This window comes from Sus scrofa, chromosome 11 (assembly GCF_000003025.6).
Source record: "Sus scrofa isolate TJ Tabasco breed Duroc chromosome 11, Sscrofa11.1, whole genome shotgun sequence".
NCBI lineage: Eukaryota > Metazoa > Chordata > Mammalia > Artiodactyla > Suidae > Sus > Sus scrofa.
Window position 1 is genome coordinate 5,627,712 of NC_010453.5, and position 24,329 is coordinate 5,652,040.

General features: G+C 54.3%; 1 protein-coding gene across 3 annotated transcripts in view; it reads right to left on the reverse strand.

The window, feature by feature from the left end:
- Positions 1-24,329, reverse strand: part of FLT1 (fms related tyrosine kinase 1) — a 176,398-nt gene that overhangs the window by 7,014 nt on the left and 145,055 nt on the right. For all 3 annotated transcript variants that reach the window (XM_021065525.1, XM_021065524.1, XM_001925740.7), the window contains exons 18-28: positions 22,805-22,909; positions 19,070-19,183; positions 17,586-17,674; positions 12,808-12,964; positions 12,278-12,375; positions 11,477-11,599; positions 9,570-9,681; positions 8,092-8,191; positions 2,610-2,715; positions 1,961-2,103; positions 233-320 (exon numbers count right to left, since the gene is read on the reverse strand). In XM_021065525.1, the coding sequence (XP_020921184.1) occupies positions 233-320; positions 1,961-2,103; positions 2,610-2,715; positions 8,092-8,191; positions 9,570-9,681; positions 11,477-11,599; positions 12,278-12,375; positions 12,808-12,964; positions 17,586-17,674; positions 19,070-19,183; positions 22,805-22,909 (1,235 nt within the window). The remainder of the gene's footprint in view (positions 1-232; positions 321-1,960; positions 2,104-2,609; positions 2,716-8,091; positions 8,192-9,569; positions 9,682-11,476; positions 11,600-12,277; positions 12,376-12,807; positions 12,965-17,585; positions 17,675-19,069; positions 19,184-22,804; positions 22,910-24,329) is intronic.

The following is a 24,329-nucleotide window of genomic DNA, read 5'->3' on the forward strand; positions in this document are numbered from 1 at the left end:
TTCCTAAGGGACTCAGCTAGGCCTCAGACCTTGAGCCCCTGGACCCTGGAGTGGATTCCAGGTCAAACGACAGAATTATTTCTAAGTCTTGTTTTCGGACCTCCTGCAATCATCTCGGACACTGCTGATGACTGGCCCCTGCGGACCGAGAGCCACCGACTCCTGGGTTTGTGTCTGCGGCACAGGGTCCTTCCTGCAGGGCTGTGCCGAGTAGGCTGCTTCCGTTACTTACGTTGAGCACGGAGGTGGTGGCGTTTGGGGAAAGTTCTTCAAAGGTTTTGATTCTTTCCAGGCTGATGAGATTGAAAGCATTCACGTATCTAAAGAAGAAGCAGAAAAGGTGATCAGGGCAGGAAAATGCATCTGCTGTGACGAGCCGGAGCCCACGGGCACCGCACCTCAGCCAGGATGACCTACGATCCTAGGAGTCACCGACCCTCTTGGAGGCTGTGTTCCCCCAGGGATCCGGACAGTGACGCCACTGCCTCCCACGGCTGCTCGCCCACATCGCAGGTTTCGGGTGAAACCCTCAGGGAACCTTGGGAGACTCGGTCGTGGTCAAGCTTCTGGTCCCTTGTGGAACCAGAAGATGTCGGGCCGAGAGCAGACGGGAGTTGTCACCTGGTCCAAACACCCGCGTTACAAGGCGGGGAGACGATGCCCTGGGAGGTGATGGCCTTGGTCCAGCACAGCCGCTGTTCTGGAAGGCCATGCCCGTCAGGGTCACACAGCCGGCTTGGCCGCATAACCGGGCACCAGGGCTCGTCTTGCGTACCCAGCTCTGTGGCCCCAGATGGGGAGGGGAGTGTGGGTGGCTTCCCTGCCGAGCCTGAGTTAGCATCCGTTGGAGGCAGTGTGGGGAGGCCATTACCTTCCCCGGCCTGAGACCCTCTGTTCCCGATGGACGCGGTCTCTCAGGCCAGCTCCCTACTGGGCCCAGGGCTGAATCCAAGCCAGTTTTCTCATCTTCGAAAAAATGGATGACTCCTGTTTCAGCCCCTTGGGCTGGCTGTGAGGCGTGCATAGTGTCTCTGACCTGTGACCCATGACCACAAATCTGGGCGGGCCACTGGAGGAGGCCAGGCCCGCCACAGTCATCTTTTCCGACGGCTGTGGCTCTTCCCTGGCCTTCCCGGGTCACCTGCCAAGGTTGGCTGAACTGAGGTCGGGGCCCAGGGCTGTATCTACTGCAGACAGAGATGCTCGAAGGCCCACTGGGTGAGTCTGAGAGTCCTGGAAAGAGTCCTGGCCACGTTTGAGCCACCTGTCCTCCGTGGAGACTTAATGTCCCCATTTGTATGACAGGAATGACATCTTCACAGGATTGTCTTGAGCAGAGCCTGGCACGGTGCCCGTGTGTAGCTGGTACCGAGTGTGTGCCACACGTGTCACTGCTGGTACGGAGGTGCCACCCCCGCCCTAGATGCTACTACATCTTTCTGCACGACCCCTTCTCCCACTTCCTCTGTACCAGTGAGAGATGTGTTTGTTTGTCAGGTAAGAGGAAGAGTCCAGTTGGTTTCACTTTTCGACGGTGTCCTAGAAAATGTCAGGAGCGTGGGGGGGAAGGGAGGAGTTCTTCTAGAATAAGATAGACTGAAGAAACAAAAGAGTGCAGCCCAGTGTTCTTGACTGGACCGTGCTTTTTAAGAAAAATAGGGAAGACGTTTGAGGAAAATAATGGGAATTGGAAAACTTGGTAAGGGGAAAGGATTGTCGCTGGCTTTGGTGTGATGGTTTTGGCGTGTCCTTCCGAGCTGCATACCGGCGGACGGAGGGGGAAGGTGGGGCGGGGCCCGCACCGTCCAGCGGCTGGTTCAGCCAGAGAAGAACAGGTCTCAGCACCCGCGAGGATGCAGACCAGCGGAGGCCGCGTGCTCTGGTTGCGTTTAGGAGGTGGGCTTTTTTTTTTTCAAGTTTGAAAATGTATAAAAAGAAGTTGGAGAGACAACGATCTCACCTGACATTATCCGAACTTGCTGAGTTAAACTTGGGAGCAGAAATATCTTCCTTGAAGAAGTCCTCGGAGAAGGCGGGAGTGGAGTACGTGAAGCCGCTGTTGCTCGTCAGAATGGCGTTGAGGGGGATGTAGTCTTTGCCGTCCTGAAACACGGGGACACAGCTCCCATCACACACGCAGCTCAACTGCGTCCTTCCCATAAGCTTGGGTTTTGGGGGAAAGACAATTCTGCACAAACACATGCACGTTTCTTATCTTTGGTGAGCTCAGCTACTAACAGCTGCTAAAATACCAAGAGACAGATGAGACACCGCTTTGACTTTCATTCAAAGGCTTGGGGCTTGGAGTTCCTGTCGTGGCTCAGTGGTTAGTGAATCCGACTAGGAACCATGAGGTTGCGGGTTCGATCCCTGGCCTTGCTTAGTGGGTTAAGGATTTGGCGTTGCTGTGGGCTGTGGTGTAGGTTGCAGACGTGGTGGCTCAGATCCTGCGTTGCTGTGGCTCTGGCGTAGGCCAGTGGCTACAGCTCCGATTTGACCCCTAGCCTGGGAACCTCCATATGCCATGGGAAAGGCCCAAGAAATGGCAAATAGACGAAAAAAAAAAAAAAAAAAAGGTTTGGGGCTTCTGCGGTGCCAGATAAACTTACCTGTTGTACATTGGCTTGCAGCAGGTCGCCTAGTTTTTCCACAAGTTCCACAAATCTTGGCCTTTCTTTGGGGTCTTTGTGCCAACAGTCCAACATGATCTGATAGCTGTTGGGTGAAAGTGCAATAGAAATTCTAAGTAGGTAGCCTGCCCCACCCGTCGGCAAAGGGATGGGTGCTGTCACCTGCATAGAGATGATACTTTTCGTAGTACGTAGGATTTGCTTGGTTTTTAGATGTGGGTACACAGTGGGGCACCTGAAAGGCAGCCTGGGCCAGGGCCTGCTAGGGGTGGAAAACATATCCACACTGCCAGGCTAACAAACCAGTGCCCTGGAGCCCACGACAACCAGGCTCTTGGGAGGGCCTGTGCCCTGCAGGGAGGCCTGAACTGGTTGTGACATAGAGCCGCCTGTGGAAATAGCACAGCCCACCAGGCCTCGAAGTGTCACGTCCTCCCCTGTCAAAAGCAGGACCATGTCCTTAAAGGTGAAAGGTTGGCATACACATTGCGGTGAACGCTCTGCAGTACCTGGGCTGCGACCAAGGCGTCCAAGGCCTCTTGGTCCGGACATGCGGCCCAGTCATGGAGCCTGGGCAGGCGCTGTGTACACGCCCCATGTCCCCCAGACGATGGAGGTCCCCATGGGTGTGAGTAGTTCCTTGGGCCGCGTGCAGGTTTCTTCCACGTGGCTGACACCCCCAACTCCCCCCCCACCAGCATTTCCAAGCTGCTGTGACAGATGGGCCTCTTGCCACTCAAGGCAAAAGGTACAGGCTCGCGTCTGGATATGGGACCATGTCTTCATATCACAGAGGCTGGGTCCCGTCCTGGGACTTCAATGTCAGCAGGTTCCCCTGTGAGTCTCCTGACACTTTAGATGGAAAGTTCTCGGGCTCTTTTTCCTGGTCAGTTGCAGGGGTGTGGCTTGTCACCCGCCCCCTCTCTGCAAAACCCCAGCTGTGGCTCTGCACAGGGACCGGCTTAAGGACCTTTTTTTGGGTCTGTGCTCTCAGCACGAGATGCCTCTTGCAGGCAGTCTTCTCTTGGAAGAGGACCTAGACTACAGGGGACCCTGCCTGGGGCAGCTCAAAATCTCATGGGCCTGGAATCTGGATCTGGGTCAGAACCCGGCTGTAAGCGCCATGGGGGCCAGGACCTCGTCTCCACCCCTTCTCCCAGCCCAGGGCCTGCTGTGTGCTCAACGTGTGTTTATGGAACGAGGTGAGACAGGTCTCTGAGAAGAGGGAGTCCTGCCCCTTGGAGGACTCTGAGGCCAGACTGCAGACACCACCTGTGCTGTGCCTAGGGTGTTGCCAGGAAAAGCCCGAGAGACTCCAGCAGGCATCTGGCCGCCACCACCTCTCAGCTCTGTGCCTGTAGGCGGCACCACAGTTCTGAGGGCCTCTCAAGGGTCCCTGTTTTGTTTTCAAAGTTTATAGGATGGCTGACAAAGGCAGTAAGAATATAGGAAGGTTTAAAAAAAAGAGAGAAGAGTGTCAGGGGACTGTAAAATAAAGATGAAAACAGGTGAAGTTACAGGCAAAGAACTGCAGAAGTTATGCTGTGATTTGGAGCAGTTTTAGAGGCAGCTGGTGAGAGGAAGGAGTAACAGATTGCATGATGCATGCGAGCCAGAAGCCAAACGCAGAGCAGCTGCTGGGAAGAAGGGGTAATTCTTGGACCTGGAGTCTGAAGGAAATTCTTGCGGACGCCCCTCGGCACGATCAGGACGGTCCAGGTAGTGATGACTTGAGGGCACTGTTTTAGACACTGTCTTGCAGTGGTGGCCAGAGTCTCATCAGCAAAAGCACTACTCAATAAAGACAGTTCGAAGAGGCCGGACAGTGTGTGTCCGTTCTGATGTAACTCAGGGGACTGGTGGGCCACGTGGTCTTTGGGACCCTCCCCGGCACTGGCGCTCACAAGCAGGCGCTCCTGATTGTCAGGTGGTGGCCCCTTTCCGACAAGGGCCCAGCAGGCAGGGCTCTGCAGTCTTGGGCTCATGAAGATCCCACGTCAGAGTCACCAGTTCTCCTCCGTCTGCCCAGACCTCTGGGCCCAGACGCTTCTTGAAAGATGATTCTGGTTCCCTTCCAGCCTGAGTTTGGTTTGCTCCACCTGTTGTCCCTAACTCCTTGGGGTGGGGCGTGTGCTGGGGTGGCGGGGTGGTTGTAAGAGCTGTGAGGGTCCTGGGGGGCACACGGCACTGGGGCTGCATTTATACCAGGGAGCCTGGGAGCAAGGAAGGGGACTGGAGCTGGGGGACACAGGACAGGGGCTGCAGGGCCCAGGTCCCCTGCCTCCCCCTGACCAGCAGGGCCCGACAGCGAGGAAACCTGGGCCAGCCCTGAAGTGGCTGTTACAACCCAGAGTCTGCACAGCCCCGAGCGGGTCTCATGGGAAGCCCCATTGCCCCAGCTGCCCATTTCTTGGTATGGGGACGGATCGCCCGCTACGCAGCCAGGTGGCTAGAGTCTGGGGTCCTCGCCCCAGGGGCATCGGCTGTGGTGGAGCCAGCCTGCATCTGACTCATCTTGTCTGAGGCTCCCTTGTCTCTGGCAAGAAACGGAGTCTCAGAGGCCACTGGAAGGACACTGAATGCACACATGGGTGTCCATACAAGGTGGACAAAGCAAGAGACACTTGCACCAGGCCAGGCAGAGGGGCCTGGGAGCGGGTGCGACTGGTCAAGCTGGGGCCCTGGAGCAGGACCCTCCAGCTTCCTCTCTGCCGAAACGGCCAAAGGGACCACCTACAACTACTGCTGTTTTTTATATTCGTTCTTGGTCTCTGATTTCCAGTTTCCACTCCTCTGCCCTAAAATTCAATGCAAATCGTCTCAGCAAACACCAAAGGGAAGAAAAACATATCAAAGCATTCAGTACCTTTTCCCTTACTGAAGGACATGTGCTTAAACAGGCTCTGGGCGAGGAACCAGTGACTCAATGTTAAAAGGATTTACATCACTGAGTAAACAGCTTCAACCGAGAAAAGAGACCCCAGTTGCCCACAGCCCTTCTTGAACCCCGCCAGGGGTGAGGGGCCCGTGGGAGGAGCTTCCTTTCGGAGGCTCCAAGGGCTCGCCAATTCAGGCCAAGTTCAGGTCACAGAACCTCGGCTCCGAGAGCTGCCCTCCTGCTCACCCAGCCCTTCCTATTGTTGGAACAAACAAGAAGGAAATGACCCTCACCCTCAGATGCGGAAGGTTTGAATTCTGGACGTTTGAACAAGCGTTTCGCAAACCTGCTTCTTTGTATAATCAATTTCTAGAAAAAACTCCCTAGCTTTGAGGAACCATCCTTTTCTCTGCAAGCTGGGAACAGTGCTGCCTTCTGTAAGGATGTGGAGATGGGATGAGGTCCAGGGGAGTCTGGGGTCCAAAGCTGATGTGACTTGGTGCCTCTAGAGTTGTTCCGTTCTAGGTAAGAACGGGAAACACTCCCTGCAGGTATGCAGCACAGTGCTGAGGACCCCGGGCTTGGACTGGGTGTGCAGTTACCAGCTAAATGGCCAACCACTTAGGCGCCTTGGTTTTCGCATCTGTAACATGGAGATAATTATAGTGCCCACTTGATAGGGCTGTTACATGAGAATTAGGGAGATGAATACAGGATAGAGTACTTAAAACAGTGCCTGACACTTAATAAGCACTAAATATCTATTAAATGCTGTTATTAGTGATTGCGGTTATTACTGTTAGTCACTGAACCTTGCTCTGCTGATTGATCTTCAGATTATGTGAAAACTAGAAGGAACTACTTCAAGCGCGAGAGGACTTCTTTTGTTTGGTCTCTTTAGGGCCACCCCCGCAGCATATGGCGGTTCCCAGGCTAGGAGTCAAATTGGAGCTGCAGCTGCCGGCCTGCACCAGAGCCACAGCAACGCGGGATCCGAGCCGCGTCTGCGACCTACACCACGGCTCTCGGCAACACCGGATCCTTAACCCACTGAGCCACGCCAGGGAGCGAACCCACGTCCTCATGGATGCTATTTGGGTTCATGAACTGCTGAGCCACGACGGGAACTCCTGAGTGGACATGTTAGAGAAGCACATTTATTCTGAGGAATGTGGGTTATATTCCTTTTTTAAAAACATTTTGGTCTTAGAGTTGATTGGCAGTGTTGTGTCAGTTCTGCTGTATAGCAGAGTGACCCACCGGTGGTGGGCGATAGTTCCTGGGCAGTAGCTCGCGTGTCCTAATGGGTATATTCCTGATCGAACAGTCCCGAGAGCCCCTTTTACATGGGTCTCCCCTCTCCTTAGCTGGCAAATTTCGATGCTTCTCAGAGGCTTATTTCCTCACCCATCAAACTGAGATGATAATGCTGCCTGGCCCTGAGGCGGGCCAGGGTCTTCCAGTGAGACCCTGTTGGGGTGGGAGGTGGGAACACTCAGAAAACTGTGACGTGCAGAGCAGGCTCCTTTCCAATCTGACCCCCTGGTGTCTGTCCCCGGCCCCCAGGGAGGAGGTGATGAGCCCCTGCTGCGGTGCCCGGGCCAGTCTCACTCCGTCCTTGGCTCAGAAGGGGGCCCGGGCTTGCCTGGCGGGGACACCGTGTAAGACAGACAGCTCCCTTCTTCCCCACTGCTCGCCACCCCGGCCGTCGCGGCCCGAGCCCCCATCCTCCTCGGCCCGGGTCTGACCCCGCTTGTCTCCGGACCATGGAGGAAGCAGACGGTGGCCTTGCCCTTTGGCCAGGCCGGCACTTCCTGCACTGCCTCCTCCCAAAGGCCCCCGCAGGGCTCCGGACAGGCCCCTGCTATGCGGGGGGGATGGGCAGCCCCCCCGCCGGTTCAGGAAAGGTGGTGCCGCCTCGGAGGGGCCCGGGCCCTTGTCAGCAGCTCGACAGACGGCCAGTGTCATCACATTCCTGCCCGGGCCTCAAAGTGCGAAACGCCCACCGCGCAGGAGGAAGAGGTGTCGCGGGGAGGAGAGCAGGCAGGCATCTGGCCAGCGGGGCCTCACGCGGGCCTGGGACCGGCCAGGAGGCGCCCCCGCACCTGCCCCGGCCGGCCGGCCGGCCAGCGAGGGTCCTGATGTGAGGATGGGCCTGGCGCCTAGTGGGGAGACCCTCCCTCCTCCTCCACCTGCCCTGCACCCCACCAGGCCCCCGTCCATCTCTGGTGTGGACAGAGGGACCCACCCCTGGCTGAGGAGCCCGCTGGCTCCCCCTTTGTGAGGGGGGACAGGGTCCTTCTTGCTCTCGGTTCCTGGCTGGCTGGTTCAGCCATGCCCGGGTTCATACCTAGAAACCGTGTTCCTGATCGGGGTCCCCGCCCCACGCCGGGGGAGCCATGTCCGGTCAGGAGAGGACCAGGGTAGGGATGGGTCAGGGGTGCGAAGCCCGGTGTCTGGAAAGTGCTCCCAGCACAGCTCTGCAGGGGCAGCCCTGGGGACCAGGAGAGCCCTCCACGCCTGCCAGGACGTTCTCGCAGCCACCAGGGCGTCCCCTCCCCAGGGCCCCGGGGGAGGGCTCACATTTCCGGGGTGGCGTACTCGGGCGCCCTCATCCTCACGCCCTCCTTCAGGCGGCTGCAGAAGTCTTCGTCCATCTGCACGCCCGGGTACGGGGACCCTCCTGCAGAGACAGCGTGACAAAACACAGGGCATGGGATGGGCGCAGGAGACCGTGAGCGGGCAAGTGGGGGGTCATTTCCTCCCTTCAAGCAACTGGGACGGATCTCGGGGTCCGGCACAAGCCACGGAGCGGCCGCCTGTATCCTTACTGGTGACACACTGGGCGGCCCCACGCTGCTGGGTGTCTGATGGCCACAGGCCGTTGCTGTGGGCGTGCCTGGCGGTGTGGTCAGGAGAAAGGGGGCGTGTGAAGGCTCCCCCACCCCGCCAGGGAAAGCTAAAGAAATCCCATTACTCAGAGGCTCGTTCCTTGCGTTTGTAGGCTTTTCAAAAAGTCACTAGACTTGGAGGAGGTGACCTGTGGCTCAGTCACAGCTCAGAGTGATTTTAACACAGTATTTTCTTGTCAACTCTGCACAGCCCTGGGGACCAGCGCTGGTGCCGGTTGCTGTGGGGGCACCAGGCTGACTGGGGTGGGGTAGGTAGGTGATGTCTGGGGAGGGGAGCTGGGCCTTTGCCTTTTGCCAGTTTTACTGGGCAGGATCCCAGTAACCTTTCCTCTGAGAGGGGTTCGGGGTGGGGCCGGGGGCCGGCCCCCAGCCTGCTCTGCGCCAGACCTGGAATCTGGTCTCAGCGCTCGTTTGTCAGCACTTTCGAGGGACTGCTGCTGGAAGGAAGCAGCTGGGAGGCGTGCAGTGCTGGCACTGTGTCACTGCGGGGCCACTGTGGCCGCCAAGCCGCTTTCAAAGACTGGAAGCAACAGGTGCCTGTCATCGAAAGCAGGGGAATGATTTTCACACATTACAGGAAACCAGGGATGTTACCGGGTGACTTTCATTTGCTCTGAAAGGCGAGTTTTTGGCAAAGTCCAGGAGACTCTTGGCTGGACCCTGTGCTTGGGAGGCCTCAGAGCATCCGCGCGTGTCTGCACGCAGGTGCGGGCTCCGTGCACGCCTGGGTGCTCGGGCCGTGACCAAGGCTGCCCGCCGCTCAGCGGGGGCTGCTGGAAGCAGGGAAATAACCAGTGTTCCCGCTGTTGAGCTGCACAGACCCGCGTCTGGGGCAGGCGTGCTGGCTGAGCTGTGTTTGTTGGGTGAGGGAAGAGGGCCGGGCATCAGGGATCTGGGCGTTTGAGGAATCGGGAGAAGGGGGCCAAGGACTGGGAAGGAGTCGGCAGACTGGCCCGACTGGACATGCGACCCGGGGCCGACGCCACGCACGCTCCTCCTGGGGCACGCCCTGGGGCCCAGGCCCGCGCGCCGCTCGTCCCCTGAGGGCCTCGTGGCTTCCACGCCTCGGTGCTCATCAACCCGAAGGACACCCGGCAGGGGAGGCGGACGTTCGGGTCTGGGCGGCTGCTCTCCTGACCCTGGACCCACCTAAGGAGAAGATCTCCCAGAGCAGCACCCCGTAGGACCACACGTCGCTCTTGGTGCTGTAGATCTTGTCAAAGATGGATTCGGGCGCCATCCACTTCAGAGGAAGCCGCGTCTGGAAGAGGGCAAGGGGGCCTTGAGCAGAAGGACGTGAAAACAAAGCACAGGCGATGCAAGTGCCCGTGGGGTCGCCTCCCAGATAGCACTCAGCCCATCAATCATTTCCTAGAGTAGCACAGGTTTCCGAACGTGGAGAAAGCGCAGGGTTACACGACGCGAGAGGGGCGTGCACTGCACCAGCTCCTGCCACGGCCTCGTACGTGTGCTGAGCCCTGCCCGCGTGGCCTGCGTGTCCTAACTCTGACTCCGCGAGAAACCCCTCTCCCCGGAAAGCTTGTACTCCGCAGGGACCTGGCAAGGAGTGGTCTGACTTAGAGGTACCCTGAAAACCAATGATTTCAGGCATTTTTCTTAAGGAGGATTTTGAGGGAAGGGGGAGGGAGTGGGATGGACTGGGAGTCTGGGGTTGGTAGAGGCGCAGACTATTCCACGGAGAACGGATGAGCAAGGAGGTCCTGCTGTACCGCACAGGGAACTCTGTCCAGTCTCGGGATCATGATGGAAGAGAATGTAAGGAAAGGAATGTGTCTACATGTGTGACTGGGTCACTGTGCTGCACAGCAGACACGGGCACCCCGTTATAAACCAACTGTGTTTTAATAAAAAACTTTTAGGATTTTGAAAGGATTCCTATATAAAAAGCGAAGAGTGGGAGTTCCCTAGTGGTGGCTCAGCTGGTTAAGGATGGCGTGTTGTCACTGCTCTGGCATGGGTTTGATCCCTGGCCCAGAAATTCCACAAGCCCCAGGCACAGCCAAAAAAAAAGGATTGTAAAAGTCACTGAAGCAGGGGAGTGGCCGAGGCACTGGAAGGAAGGTGACAGTATCCAGGAAGCCATGTGGCTGGTTTTCAAGCAGGAGTCCCTGTGAGTTGGCTTTGCCTCTTCGGATGAATGGGAATTGGCAGGAGGGACGGGATAACGGGGAGACAGGGGGAGAGGTGGGGGTGAGGGCCTGAAAGGGGCCCAGAGAGTCAGGCATGGACCGAAAGAAGCATGGACCGACAGACACACAGGTAGATGCTGTCTTTTCTAATCAGGACTCCTGAGAAAAGCTTGTCGTTCTCAAAGCATAGTCTGGGCCCCACTGTGTCTGCAGCACCTGCAAAGCTGCTGTGAAGGCACCTTCTCAGCCCCACGGGGGCCCTGTACCCAGCTCTCTACGTGAGGCGGGTTCGGGCTCAAGGCTGGAAACTGTGGCTGGAGAGCCGTGGTTGGAGCCCAGACACAGACCTAATGCAGCCTGCGGGGGGAGGCCAGAGAGGACAGGACACAGCAGGTCCCCACAAAAATGCCAATAACAGCCTGGGGAGAAACGGAGTAGGAGAGGCCGGCGGGAGCCAGCGGGGGTGCTGGGCATGGAAGGAGGACCTGCAGGGACGAGAGCACACGACACCTGCCTCTCCTGGGATGTGCGCACCTGCTGAGTCCTTCATCCTGGCTCCTCTGAGGGAGGAGTCCAGGCTGTACTTTCCAGAGGCCCAGGGACCCTCCCACTGGGTCAAGGAGGGGTGGTGTGGTCCCCCCGCCGTCCCCACCCCTGGGCCCAGTGAATGGCACTCAGGTGCCCAAAGGAGGAGAACCCAGCCAGGTACAGGCCAAGGACAGAATGAGGGCACAGTGGCCTCTCCGAGCCCCTGCGAGGGCTCGCTGGTCCACAGTCCACCCGGATGGCACAGGGCCGCTTCCAGGGACCGCTGCCGAGGAAGCGTGAACACTGACCAAGGGCTCTGGCCTGTGGTTGAGAAATGAGGGGGCGTAAATGAGTCCAGGAAACTTCAAGGTGACTTACATCTCCTTTTCTCACGTAGTCGGGGTTCTTATAAATATCCCGGGCGAGGCCAAAATCGCAAATCTTCACCACGTTGTTCTCAGACAAGAGTATGTTTCGTGCCGCCAGGTCCCGATGAATGCACTGCGACAGAACAGGTGCAAGGTCAGTGCTTTTCCTTCATCTCATCGGCTACGCTCCCGAGTCTTCTCAGGGCCACCCTTCCTAACTCGGGGATCCGCTTCACACGCTGCCCTTACCCGAAGGCCCCCCGAGGCCCAGGACCACAAACATGAGGCGCTTCTCTACAAACACAGAGGCCCCAAGTCAAGAAAAGCTGAGTCCTCTGTGCTGCTGTCTGCAGGGCAGCGTCCTGGAAAATAAAGCTGGCAATCCAGTTCTCCCAGTGAGCAGACGCCCCCTTTCATCCCAAGCCCCTGAGGTCAGATCGCCATCCAGCTGCGTTTCCTGGGAGGACCCCACTTGGATGTATGTTAATAGACCTTCTTAGGTGGAGCGTGTCCTCTGAGCGCCTGCCTGGTTTTGAAAACGGGCCAGCTTGATCTACTCTGAAACCCGGCGAGCCTTTCCCCTGGAACTGACTTCTACCCACTGGTACCCAAGACTCGCGGTTCTCCAAGCTCCTCCCGCATATCAGGACCGCTCAAGGCTTGTGCTGTGACGGGCACTGCACGGTGAAGGACAGAAGGATAAGCGAGTACCAGCACAAGTGGATTTAGAGCAAAGGCGTGTGTCTGTCTGTGTGAAGAGCCGCACGTCCAGGCCTGGCCAAGGACCAAGCCAGTCAAGAGGGAGGCTGACCTTTCTGGAGGACAAAAACTCCATGCCTCTGGCCACTTGAAAGCTGTAAGAAATCAGATCTTCCATTGTGATGGGCTGCTTGTAGAAATCATCGGAATCTGCAAAGCATGAAAACCGTCACTGTCTGTAATGGCGCTTGTTATTCCGCCAAATCCCAGTTTACTGGAGCAACGTAGCAAAACATGAAACAAACCAACAAGTAGATCGGAGTTCATTTTCAACAGCGTGTACGTTTCAGCATGAGTATCAGAGATTTTTCCGGGACTGGAGCCCATTTTGCCCAAGCACGGGGGTGCCGGGGGTGGGGGATCTGTTAGGACCAAGAGGCCTGAGGGAGACATCGTACGGCTCCCTGTCAAAATTAGTAACTCTGTAAATGATCTAAATTCAAATCTCATCTCCCCAGGACACCACCCTTCGAGTCTCCCACGGATGTTTATTAGGGTGATAAATACGAAAAAAATTTCAGAGCTGCACAGTATGCTGTAAAAATAGCCCAGCCTGTAGGACAGGAAGGAATTAATACTCACCCTCCTCTTCCTCGGCATCGCTCAGACTTTTATCTTCCTGAAACCCGGAGCTCGCGAAGCTCTCGCTGCTGGTGACACTGTCTAGTCTCTGTTTCTTGCCCGGCTCCGGGTCTGGCTCCATTTTTTCTTTCTTAGGCTCCACGTGTAAAGCTGCATCCTTTGAACAGACCAAGAAGGACACAGATGAAAGGGACAGAACAGCAAGGGGAAACCAGAAACAGGTCCCTCCAGCCAGCCATCACCCGAGTGGGAAAATGTTATCCGACAAAACGAACAGTAAATTTGTAGCAAGGGCCCTGGGGTGGCCAGGAGCCTGGATGCCCCTGGGTGGTGGGGTCCATCTGCTCTGCCTGGGCTTCCAGATGGCATCTTAGGTAGAATAAAGGTATCGTCTAGGCAGCTGGTATTTACGAGCGCGCGCTCTGTGTGAGCCAGTACGCTGAGAACCCTAGGTCCGTTTTCTCACTTAATCTCAACAGTTTTATGAAGTAGTTCTTATAATACATGAGGAAATACATTCAGAGAAGTCAATCACAGTCACATGCAGCTAGCAAGTGGCAAAGCCTGAACCCAGGCTTGGCCACCTCCAGCCTATGCCCTCAAAGCACTTTCCATACCATGCACACGTTGGGAAAGATGCTCTGGAAGGACAGAGCAGGATCCCCAGTTAAGTGAGGGCCTCACTCTGTCACCCCATGAGGAGCAGTAAGAGAAGGCTGCCGCTACCACCTTCCCTGGCTTCCCTGGAGAAGGAAGGGACACGGACACTTTATTTTCTCCCCCCCATTCAAAACAGAGATACAGTTCGACCCTAACAAAGGCGGAAAAGGCCTTTCCTCCTGGATGGGGCATCTAAGCCTTTGCATGTGTCTGGCTCTGTCATTTGGCCATGGGATCTTGAGCAAACCGCCCGATTTTTCTGGGTTTCATTTTCCTCATCTGAGAAGCTCTGTCAGCCTCTTGTGTTTTGACTCACAGGAAGGCAGCTGTTGATTCTGGGCGGGACCAGAAAGGAGTTTGAGCACCTGCAGTTATTCATCTAATCACTGTGACACTAGAAACGGCACTCCCAGTGACTTCATGATTCGACCACGGACCTGGCTCAGTTCTGCCAGATGGCAATTCCAAACAAGGGCCAAGAGAGACTGGGGTTCAGGGATGTCTCTTGATCCACCTGCATGGCGTGGCAGGGCTGGGATTCGCCCGGCTCCCCACCTGTCCCAGGCTTTTCCCTACAGGAGTCACGGAGCAAAGTGATCCCTCCACTAGAGGGCGCAGTGGGAGCAAGCAGAGGCCAGAGAAGGGGAGCTGTGGCTCCGTAAGCCTGGGGGTGTGGGGGGTCCCAGGCTCCTGACGCCAACAGAGACCTTTTCCTCCAGCACCAGGGGAGTCAGACCTCAGGGTGAACACCCACTGCCCCCTAGGTCGCCACCCGAGAGTGGATACAACTCTTGGTTATTGTATCTGCCTGAGGCAGAGTGATTTAATTCTGCTCAGCTTGGAACTGAGACCCCTCCCAGGACAGAGACCCTTCTTCCCAGGACAGGGGAAGGGAGATGGCAGAGGTACTGGGTGGAAAGTTCTCGACTCCTTGGCCTGACGCGAAGGACCATAATTCAGACTCCCTTCGCCCTCTTCCCGACTCCCAATCAATGGTTTATTTAGCTTTGCTCACTGGTAACCGTTTCTGGTAAATAAAAGTTGATTTACTGCACTTTTGGGACCCTGACAAATAGAGTGAATTTACGACAAGTAACATTTAAAGATCCTAGTGAACGTATTTGGAAAAGGAAACATCTCATTTCTCCTGAGCCTTGTGGTTTTTTTCCTTCACCTTCTCATTATATTCCTTTAGGTTCCAAATATGAAATGCAGGCCATGTGTTTTCCGCAAAAACACGCAGCTCCACCAGCAGGGAGGCACATCATTAAATATAGCCAGAGAAGGACGCAGGCTTTTCCAAACAAAGGACGCACCACCCCAAGCGCTCCACCCGGCGGGCTCCCTGGGGAGTTCTGCTGGCTGAGTTCTTCCTGAGGCCAGCCCAGGACCGAAGAGGACGTGCGCCGCCCTCAGCCCAGGGCCCCCCTTCCACTTGCTCTTACTCCCCCCGCCCCTCGCTCCCTAGCCAGTGTCGTGCAGGAGTCAGAGAAGAGGGGTCTTTCCTCTCGGCTTCACCTCTGGCTTGGGGTGTGTGTCCTCAAGCCAGTTACCTGACTTTTCTGGGCTCGTCTATAACGTGAGGGTGGGTGTGAGCCAGCTGACCACAGTGATCCCGTTCAGCTTCAAGATTCTCGTGGTTGGGGGTCATAGCTGAAAACTCGGGGAAATAGCTTCTTGCATGTATGTTGCCGGTCACCTGTGTTCTGGGTTGGAGCCGAGTCTGATGAGACGAGGGGCCAGCTGTCAGGGGTTCTTATTTGTGTGCCACGTGAGAGAAAGGGACATCGTGCTTGGATGTCGTACATTCTGTCCATCGTACAGTTGATCTAGATCGGTGGCAATAAGCTGGCCGCACCCAGTCTTTCTATCTCAGTGGGTCCATCAGGATGACTGCTGATATTTACTGAATGATTGGTGGAATTTGATTAAACAGGTCCTTGAGTTGGAGTCTGTTATCTCCATTTAATACATGAGGAAGCGGAAACTTAGAGAGACTGAGTAACCTGCCCAAGGTCCCAGATTCCATGAGTGGTTAGAGACAGGATTTAGACCCAGGAGGTCGGTTCCGGAGTCTGAGTGGATAAGCACCATACTACGTGGATTCATCACCTCCGCTGCTGACGATAGGTTAATGCCCCGTCATTGTCTCCTGAGCTTCTCCAGTGCAGAGGACACTGCGTTGGCGAGACAGGTCACACTGGCAGTTCTATTAAACCCTTTCTTTCCCTTTCTTTTCCTTGTTTGCCATCATGACTTGGACCCCGTGTTCCTTTCATTGCGCAGCTTTATTTCAGTGTGTCTAGAGGGGTCACGTGGGTGGTGAAGGGGTGGGGAAGTGGGATGAAGTGCAGTAGGAAGAGAAGAAAATGATTTCTCCAGATTCCCATTGCAGCTCGGCAGAAACAAATCTGACTGGCATCCATGAGAACATAGGTTTGATCCCTGGCCTTGCTCAGTGGGTTAAGGATCTGGCATTGACATGAGCTGCAGTGTAGGTCGCAAAAATGGCTCAGATCTGGTGTGGGTGTGGCTGTAGCTGTGGCCGGCAGATAACGTTCCAATTCAACCCCTAGCCTGGGAACCTCCATATGCGTGGGTGTGGCTCTAAGAAAAAAAGACCAAAAAAAAAAAAAAAAAAAAAAAAAAAGAAAGAAAAAAGAAAAGAAAATGATTTCTCTGGTCCCATCACTGGTCTGTTGTCGACTGTAAAGTCACTCAGTTGACGGAGTCCTTCCTTTCTCTAATAAATGGAAACAGTTATATTTGCTGGCATCTTTGAAGAAACAGGTGACTCAGTGGTTTGTGCATGTCTGAGTCTATGCAGAGAGAGAGAAATTCATCAAGATGGTTTGATCGGGACTTGGGTAGATGGCTAGTAAATTTTACCCTCTAATTATCACTGCGCATAATGGGACTGAATATGCTCTGTGCTGTCCACAAAGATATATTAGCATGAAAAGAAAAAGCATTTTAAATAAGGAAAAAGCAGAGATTGTGTTTTAAGCTTAGTTATTAACGGTGTTGACTGGGGGGAAAAAAAAGCACAATGTAAAAGCTGTGGGTTGAATTTACTCAGTGTCTTTCCAAGGACAATAGCCTGGGAAACAGCCTCTCAGCTCTGAGAAACTGTTCGGACGAGGCTGTGAGGTGAATGGGGACGTGCAACCAAGCACACTTCTTGCTAGAAGGTTGCTGCTGGTCACGAGGAACAGACATCTTGGTTCATGGTTTTAGGGGTTTTCTAAGCACGGGAAAATGCAAGAATCCAGGTTCATAAAAAATTTTTCCTGACAATATCTAACTATCTGAAGACCTGTTTTGCTAGTTTTTCCAGAGCAGAGAGTCCTTCATTTCAAATCTCCACCCCGAGCTCCTTTCAGGGTGTATTAAAGGTCAGTGACCCCTGTGGCTAATGACTCAATCCTTGTAGAGCCGGCAAGATGGCTAGCGACTTTTTTTTTTTAATTTTAATTTTTTTAATTTTTTAGGGCCGTACCTGCGGTATATGGAGGTTCCCAGGCTAGGGGTCCAATTGGAGCTACAACTGCCGGCCTGCACCACAACACAGCCACACCAGATCTGAGCCACGTCTGCGACCTACACCGCGGCTCACTGCAATGCTGGATCCTTTAACCCACTGAGCGAGGACACAGATACAACCCAAGTCCTCATGAATACTAGTTGGGTTTGTTATTGCTGAGCCTCACCGGGAACTCCATAGTGACAGTCTTTATTTATTTCTATTTTTATTTTTTGTCTTTTTCTAGGGCTGCTCCTGTGGCAAATGGAGGTTCGCAGGCTAGGGATTGAATTGGAGCTGTAGCTGCCAGCCTACGCCAGAGCCACAGCAATTCAGGATCCAAGCCGTGTCTGTGACCTACACCACAGCTCATGACAACGCCGGATATTTAACCCACTGAGTGAGGCCAGGGATTGAACCTGCAGCCTCTTGGTTCCTAGTTGGATTCATTAACCACTGAGCCACAATGGGAACTCCCATAGTGACATTCTTTAGTGGGCAGTGGAAAAATCTAGGATTCTCTTGCATTTGCTGCTACAGCCTAAAGGGAAATGCACTGCTGTCTTTAAAAACCTCCAGCCCCTAAGTTCCTTACCTTGTTGATGAAGAATAAGGCGCGTTTGCTCTTGAGGTAGTTGGATAAATTTCCATATTTGCAGTATTCAACGATCACCATCAGAGGCCCTGCAGCCAAAACAACATGCCCTCAGCCACACCAAGCCAGCCAGCCAGCCAGCTGCCAGCCTTCAGTGGGCCTGAGAAACCTCAAACCAACTTGTTTTTAATAGTGGTGTGGTCTGAGGGATGCAACGTAACGGTGAGAGTTTTCTTCCAAATGAATCTGAGCAGGATTTTTAAAATAAAAGGAATAAAAGATGGTTGGGGGTGGGGAAGACACAGAAAAAGGAAGCGTAGAATAGAGAAGGAACTCTGAGGAGGGGAGGGGCCAAGGTCAGGGCTCCACCTGCACTGCTTCAGCCTCAGGAGGATGTCACACCAGCCCGTCCCTCCCCCGTCCTGAGCGCCTGGCCACCTGGGGGTGCATGCACAGAGGCCACCCCGGGCCTTGTAAGGGCAAAAGCAGGGGTTCGCAGACTTCCTTGTGAAGGAAGAAATGGTAAATATTTCAGGCTTTGTAGGCCACACAACTACTCAACTGGGTCTTTGGAGCGAGAAAACGCTGGAAGGTGACAGCACAGCCAAATGAGTGACTGCGCACCAATAAAATGTTATGAAATCTGAATTTCAAAAAAAAAAATTTCAATTTCATATCATTTTCCCATGTCGCAAAATATTCTTCCTTCAGTCCCTGCTGGCAACACTTTAAAATGGTCAAACTAAGCTCAGGCTGGCCGGCCATCAGTCCAACAAGCCCACAGGCTGGCAGGGCATCGTTGGTGGGCTCTTGATGCAAAGAAGCAAGAGTTGGGTAAGAGGCCAAACCAGCGCTGCACTGCAGGTCCCCTGGGCGGCCCAAGGTGGCCCCCGCCACCGTCTGGCGCGCCCACCAAAGGCCGGGGTTGGGCTTGAGGCCCAAGGAAAGAACCACTTCCGTTTCCGGGTCAGGGCGGAAGTGGCCCGGGCGGCTCTCGGCGCCCGTCCGAGGGCATGCTGGGAGCATGAACCCAACCCTGGGGAGCCCTCCGTCACAGTCACAGCCCTGTCCCTGCGCTTGCCCTAGCAAGTAAGGCCTGTCAGAAGGCGATGGCCCCACACCACCTCCTCCTGGGAGCCTGCCAGGAGTGACTGCTTCGTTTAGATGAAGCTTTAAGGACTGCTCAGCCTTCTGGGCATTTACCTGGGCACTGGTCACACTCCTAAGTCATCCCGAGAAAAATGCCTTCACTTGACCTGGAGCCTATGGAAGGAGGTCTAAAAGGAACTTCCGTTCAGAACGTTTCGAGTAAATGTACAGGAAAGGCATTTCCTGGATGGGAGCACAGCCCATAAACGGACAGGCTGCTTCCTCTGGACTCGCGCGAGGCCGTCTTCCAGGAGTCGGGGAGAGGGAGCTGGAGGACAGAGAGCTTGCCTCCGGCCTGAGAACAGGAGGGGCGCAGGCCCGCCCTCCGCATTTACCTCCTTGCTTCGTGCAGGCTCCCAGCAGGTTGACGACATTCAGATGGTGGCCGATGTGGGTCAAGATCTTGAGCTCAGTCATCAGGGCTTTGTACTCGCTGGCGGTGGCGCCCTCTGCGTGAGGAGCAAGGGAGAGTCAAGGCGACAGGACAAAGGGGCCCTTTCCTCTGGGCCGCCCCCTCCCCTTGCCCTCGGTCTTTGTCACTGCCCAGCCGTTATTGCAGGGACTTCGCCACGTCCTGCAGAAAGGCTCGTCTCCAGCCCGGGTGTATCACTCCCACCCTCCTGAGCCAACAACCTCTTGATGACAGTGGGGCCTGGAGCGGTGGTGGGGTTAGCCACTCACGTTTCCTCTTGGTGGCCCTAGTCCTGTTCAGTAATGCACGGACTGGGAGCTGGGCCCCGCTTAAGAGTGTCTTCCAGAAGCTTCCTTCCATCAGAACCACGCCCAGCAAGACCCTTCCAGGTGGGGGAGGCGCCCACACCTCCCGTCTTTTTCTCACTTTCCCCCCCTTTGAGGAGTTGCAAAGGAGCACCAAGGGGCCTGCCCGAGCAGAAGGGCCAGCTCTGTAAACATCCCTGCCATGTGTTATTTTCTCCCTATAACCTTTTCCTCCCTGGAGTCTGCAAGGTTATCTCAAGTCGGGAGGCTCCGTAAGCATCTGACTTCAACTTCATTCTCAGAGATAAACAACATCAGTCTAAGAATTAGCAGTGTCCAAAGCCTAAATGAAATTTGTCCTGTCTGTTCTGATTGGTTAATGCCCAAGGCATTTAAAAATTGTAAATTATGTTTAGAAGTAAAAGTCGTGTAAGCTTGCTGCAAAATATTTCAGCAATATGACGTTTATAGAGTAAAAAATGAAAATGAACACCATCTCAACCCAGTTACCTTTATAGAAGTAACCATCATTAATCATTTGGCATTTCATGCCTTTTTCTATGCATTTATAAATATATCTATTTATGTATATACGTATATATACACACACACACCCCATCAAAAGTCTTTTTTGTTTGTTTACATAAATGGTATCATATATAAAATAGAAAAGCAAATTTTATGTATGTAATCTGCTTCCCCTCCCTTAAAGGTCAGAGACTTCCTATCTTTGAAAAGTGATTAATGGCATTTAGACTGTCTACAGTTCTGTTTTGGCATTTTGCCATTACAAATAGGCATAGTAGTGCGTCGTCTGGGTACCCAGGTGCGAGTATTTCTGCAGTGTGCTCCTGGAAGTGGGTCGAAGGAGGTGCATTTCACATGATGGTAGATATTGACATGGTATTTCCTAAGGACAAATCATTTTTTAATAACAACCAGATAAACTCCAGAAGCCTTCCAGTGGGGTTGGGATTGGCTCCCCGTAGATGCTCAATAAATATTTGTCAGACAAATAAACAACACGATTACTCTTCTCATTTCAGACGTGGGCTGAAGGCCCAAAAAGGTTAAAGGTTTTGCTTGAGGGGACTTTGAGAGAGCTTCTGACTCATGGCCTTTGTTTGACATTCTGCTTTTCCAGTGCCTCCTAGAAACAGATGGCTAACCAATTGAAACGGAAAGCGTGAATGAAAATAGTTGCTTAGGAATTTTGTATAGTGGGGGATTTGGCAGTCTTTTTCAATCAAGGCTGGTGGCTTAAAAAAAAACGCATTTATAAAGGTACTCCTCCCACTATTTCTGTACTGCGTAGAACAGATTCTCTGAGGCTTTAAAAAAATCTCAAGTAAGAATTCCCCTCTCCCACTCATCAGTCGCTCCAGCATCTATGCCCCTTTAGAAGAGGGAAAGCCAGGCTCTTGTGCTGGTTTGTTCCATTTCTAGGCGGGGCCACGGCTGTTATTCTGGGACCACAATAGACAAGCATGGGCAACCGACCCGCCTCTCCTAGAGACTGTGTGGTAGTAAGCAGGGAGACAAAGCTGGTGGAGGAGGCAGATGCATTCAGTTTCGCCTTATCTCCAGGCTGGACACTAGCTTGCCCCCGGAATACAGGCCGGGATCATTTTCAGGACTCTGGAGTGATGGCTCGCTCCCAGGAGGCCGGGCCTCTGCAGCCCCTCTGTAGCACTGAGGTGTGTGTATGAGGGGACAGCCTGGAGGCGAACCTTTGCTTTTGCACTGGTGAGCTGCGTGGCCCTGCAGGAGCTATTGAACCTCTCTGGGCTGTGCTTCTTTAGCTGTGACATGAATGTCTTCCTCACAAAGGCCATAGAAAGAAACCAAGAAAAGCGGCAATTTCATGCGGTTCGAGCGACAATAGTCAAGTGAAGTGCCGAATCTGGTCCTTTCTCACGGGAGAGGCATGCCCATGCCGCCTCGGCTCAGAATCTGGGGTGGGGGCTGCAGGCGGGGCTGCGGGAAGGCAGGTGTTCTCAGCCGCTTGGTCCACTCGCTCAGGTCCCGCTGTGCGGACGCAGAGCCTTCCCAGCAGAGCGGCCGGTTCTTGGGAGCGTGTTATCAGTGCCTCGGCTCCACGGGCTCTCGAAGTGGAAAATACCGCTTCGGGGGCTGCTGGCAATGCCGGTGCCTGGGCTGGGTGGACGTGAAGGCTGGGACGTCACCCTCTGCATCCAGCCCTCGCTCGGGAGCCCTGGGCAGCAGACTGCCTGGCAGGGTGCCTCGCGCCTCGGAACCCCTGGCGACCTCTCGGCGACTCTGGAAAGCTGAAAATGGCCCTTTGGGGTCTCAGCCCTGTTTCTTTCTGGCTTCGGCATCTTCCAGCACGTGGAAGGAACGTGACGATGTCATCACGGTGAAGACAGGAAAATCTCTGCTATACTTTAAAGGACCTGTGAGTCTTGGAGGTGGGCTCGGGCTGACGCGGTTTTCAGTGATTTTCCTTTTCCCGCGGTCTTAGGAAGTGCCCCTAAATCAGGCGCGAGCTGGCCCGCCTCCCAGTACGTCAGAGTGGAAGTATCTTCAGCAGTAGAAATATATGTATATATTTTTAAGTTTCTAAAGAGGACATGTTCTAGGAATTCCCTTCGTGGCTCAGCGGTTAACAAACCCGACTAGCATCCATGAGGCTGCGGGTTGGATCCCTGGCTTTTTGCTCAGTGGGTGAAGGATCTGGTGTTGCTGTGACCTGTGGTGTAGGTTGCAGATACGGCTCAGATCTGGCGTGGCTGTGGCTGTGATGTAGGCCAGCCGCTGTAGCTCCGATTCGACTCCTAGCCTGGCACTTTCCACATGCCACAGGTGCTGCTCTGGAGAGCAAAAAATAAAATAAAATAAATAAATAAAGAGGACGTGTCTTATGGGAGGGACTTGACACCATAAAACAGCTTCAAGTTCCAAACAAGTCAGGTGTTCTGGCGTCACGGGTTTCATTTTGTAGTTGGGTCAATCTCCCGCTAAGCCTTTGAAATTGAAGATGTACAGCAAAGTTTCCATGATAACAGCACAATGGATCATTCTGCACATTTGAACCTGTGGTTCCAGTGGGCTTACATCTGGTAGTCTCGAGTCTGGGACGTTGCAGGAGACAGATCTTTGAGGTGACAGAAATCATTTTCCCATGGATGGTGCTGGACTGTTTCGTTTACGGGGTTTATTCTGAGCTCTTGCCGGCCTAATCTAAAGCCCCGGAGGTCAGGGGTCTTCCGGCAGAAGAGAGTTATGTGGCCAGAGCAGAAATAGCTTCTGTCTCTTCCTAGGCCACGTCCAGCTTAAACCAAGCTTGAGAGTACGTCACGGGTGAGTTGAAAGCCAAACTAGAGCATACGTACCTTTCAGCATTTTTACAGCTACCGTCCGGCACGTGGGTGATTTCTTAATGCCAAAGGCAGATGCCTGGACCACTTTCCCAAAAGCCCCTCTTCCCAGTGATTTGCCTGCAATGAAAAGAAGACATTGGTTTGTCTGCCCAGCGAGCAGGAGGACTTGGTCTCTTTTAGAAGGAAGGGCCTTTCCCCGGTGTGTGTGTGCCTGGCCCGTGGCTGTGAACGGAGCCGCCAATGAACTGACCCCAAAAGTGTCAAAGTCAGGGGCAGGTCTCTGGGCACCTTCCTTCCAGCTCGACTGCGTTCTGCGTTGCCCTCGTCCCTCACCGCCAGGCTAGGCTCCAGGCAGGCCTTTGGCGCAGGGGGATGGCCCGTTTCCTCCTTGACCGAGTCCTTCTCGAGGGGAGAGGCTGCCAGGTCCTGGGCGGTCTTTGCCCTCGTTCACTAACCTTAGTACTGCGCACATTTCCCTCAGTTTCACCTACGCGCCTCTCCCTGCCCTGCCAAGTTATTTCTTCTGCTCTGTTTTCAGCAAGGGGAAGAAACTGGGCAGAGCGTCACTGCTGTTGATGGTAGTGGTATAAGAGCTGCAGAGCAACCAAACAGAATCACCAAGTCTTTTCTCAGACTTCCCTGCCAGGCCGCATATCCTCAGTATTTCTAACATGTCTTTACACAGTGATTACAAATCGTCACGGCTCAGCACATGGGCCTATCAACCACTGGAAGTAATTTCTTTCAACCACAGAGAGGTGGTTGCCAAACACAATAACGAAGCAAAGTCTCCTCCCCGCCACGATGTGTTGTAATAACTGTTGACGTGGTTCTCGTCTCCCCGTGCACAAGACAGCTGGGCTCAGGGGCAGCGGCCGTGTCAGCATCGTCCCAGAACCTGGCCTGGTGCTTGGTGCATGAGGCTCCCCTGTGTATTAGTGCAAAATGAAGAGCCGCACTTGAGAATTTGCGAGATGCTCTCAGCAGGTCTCGTTCAGGCAAGGGGAAGCAGAGGGGTCCCTGCGATGGTCACCTGGACAGGGTTCTGGGGGGAGGACACCTCAGCCACCACCTTTTCTATCGGGGCTTCCTTTTTTTCCCCCTTTTTAGGGCCACTCCTGCAGCATGTGGAAGTTCTGGGCTGTGTTGTGTTGGAGCTGCAGCTGCTGGCCTATACCACAGCCACAGCCACGTCAGATCCAAGCCTCATCTGTGACCTATACCATAGCTCATGGCAATGCCAGATCCTTAACCCACTGAGTGAGGCCAGGGATTGAACCCAAAACCTCACAGATGCTAGTTGGGTCCTTAACCTGCTGCACTACAACGGGAACTCCTATCAGGGCTTCCTACTAACCACCAGGAAACAGCTAAACAGAACCTAGGGAAATAACACCCCTTCTGCCAGAAGGAAGAGGGAGCCGAAGTGGTCACTCTTTTCTGATTTTGAGGGTTGGGGATGGGGAGGAGGAAGCCGACCCGATGCCCCGGCCCGGTGCTGAGAGCGTTACTTGAGCACAGCAGCTTCTCTCCCACG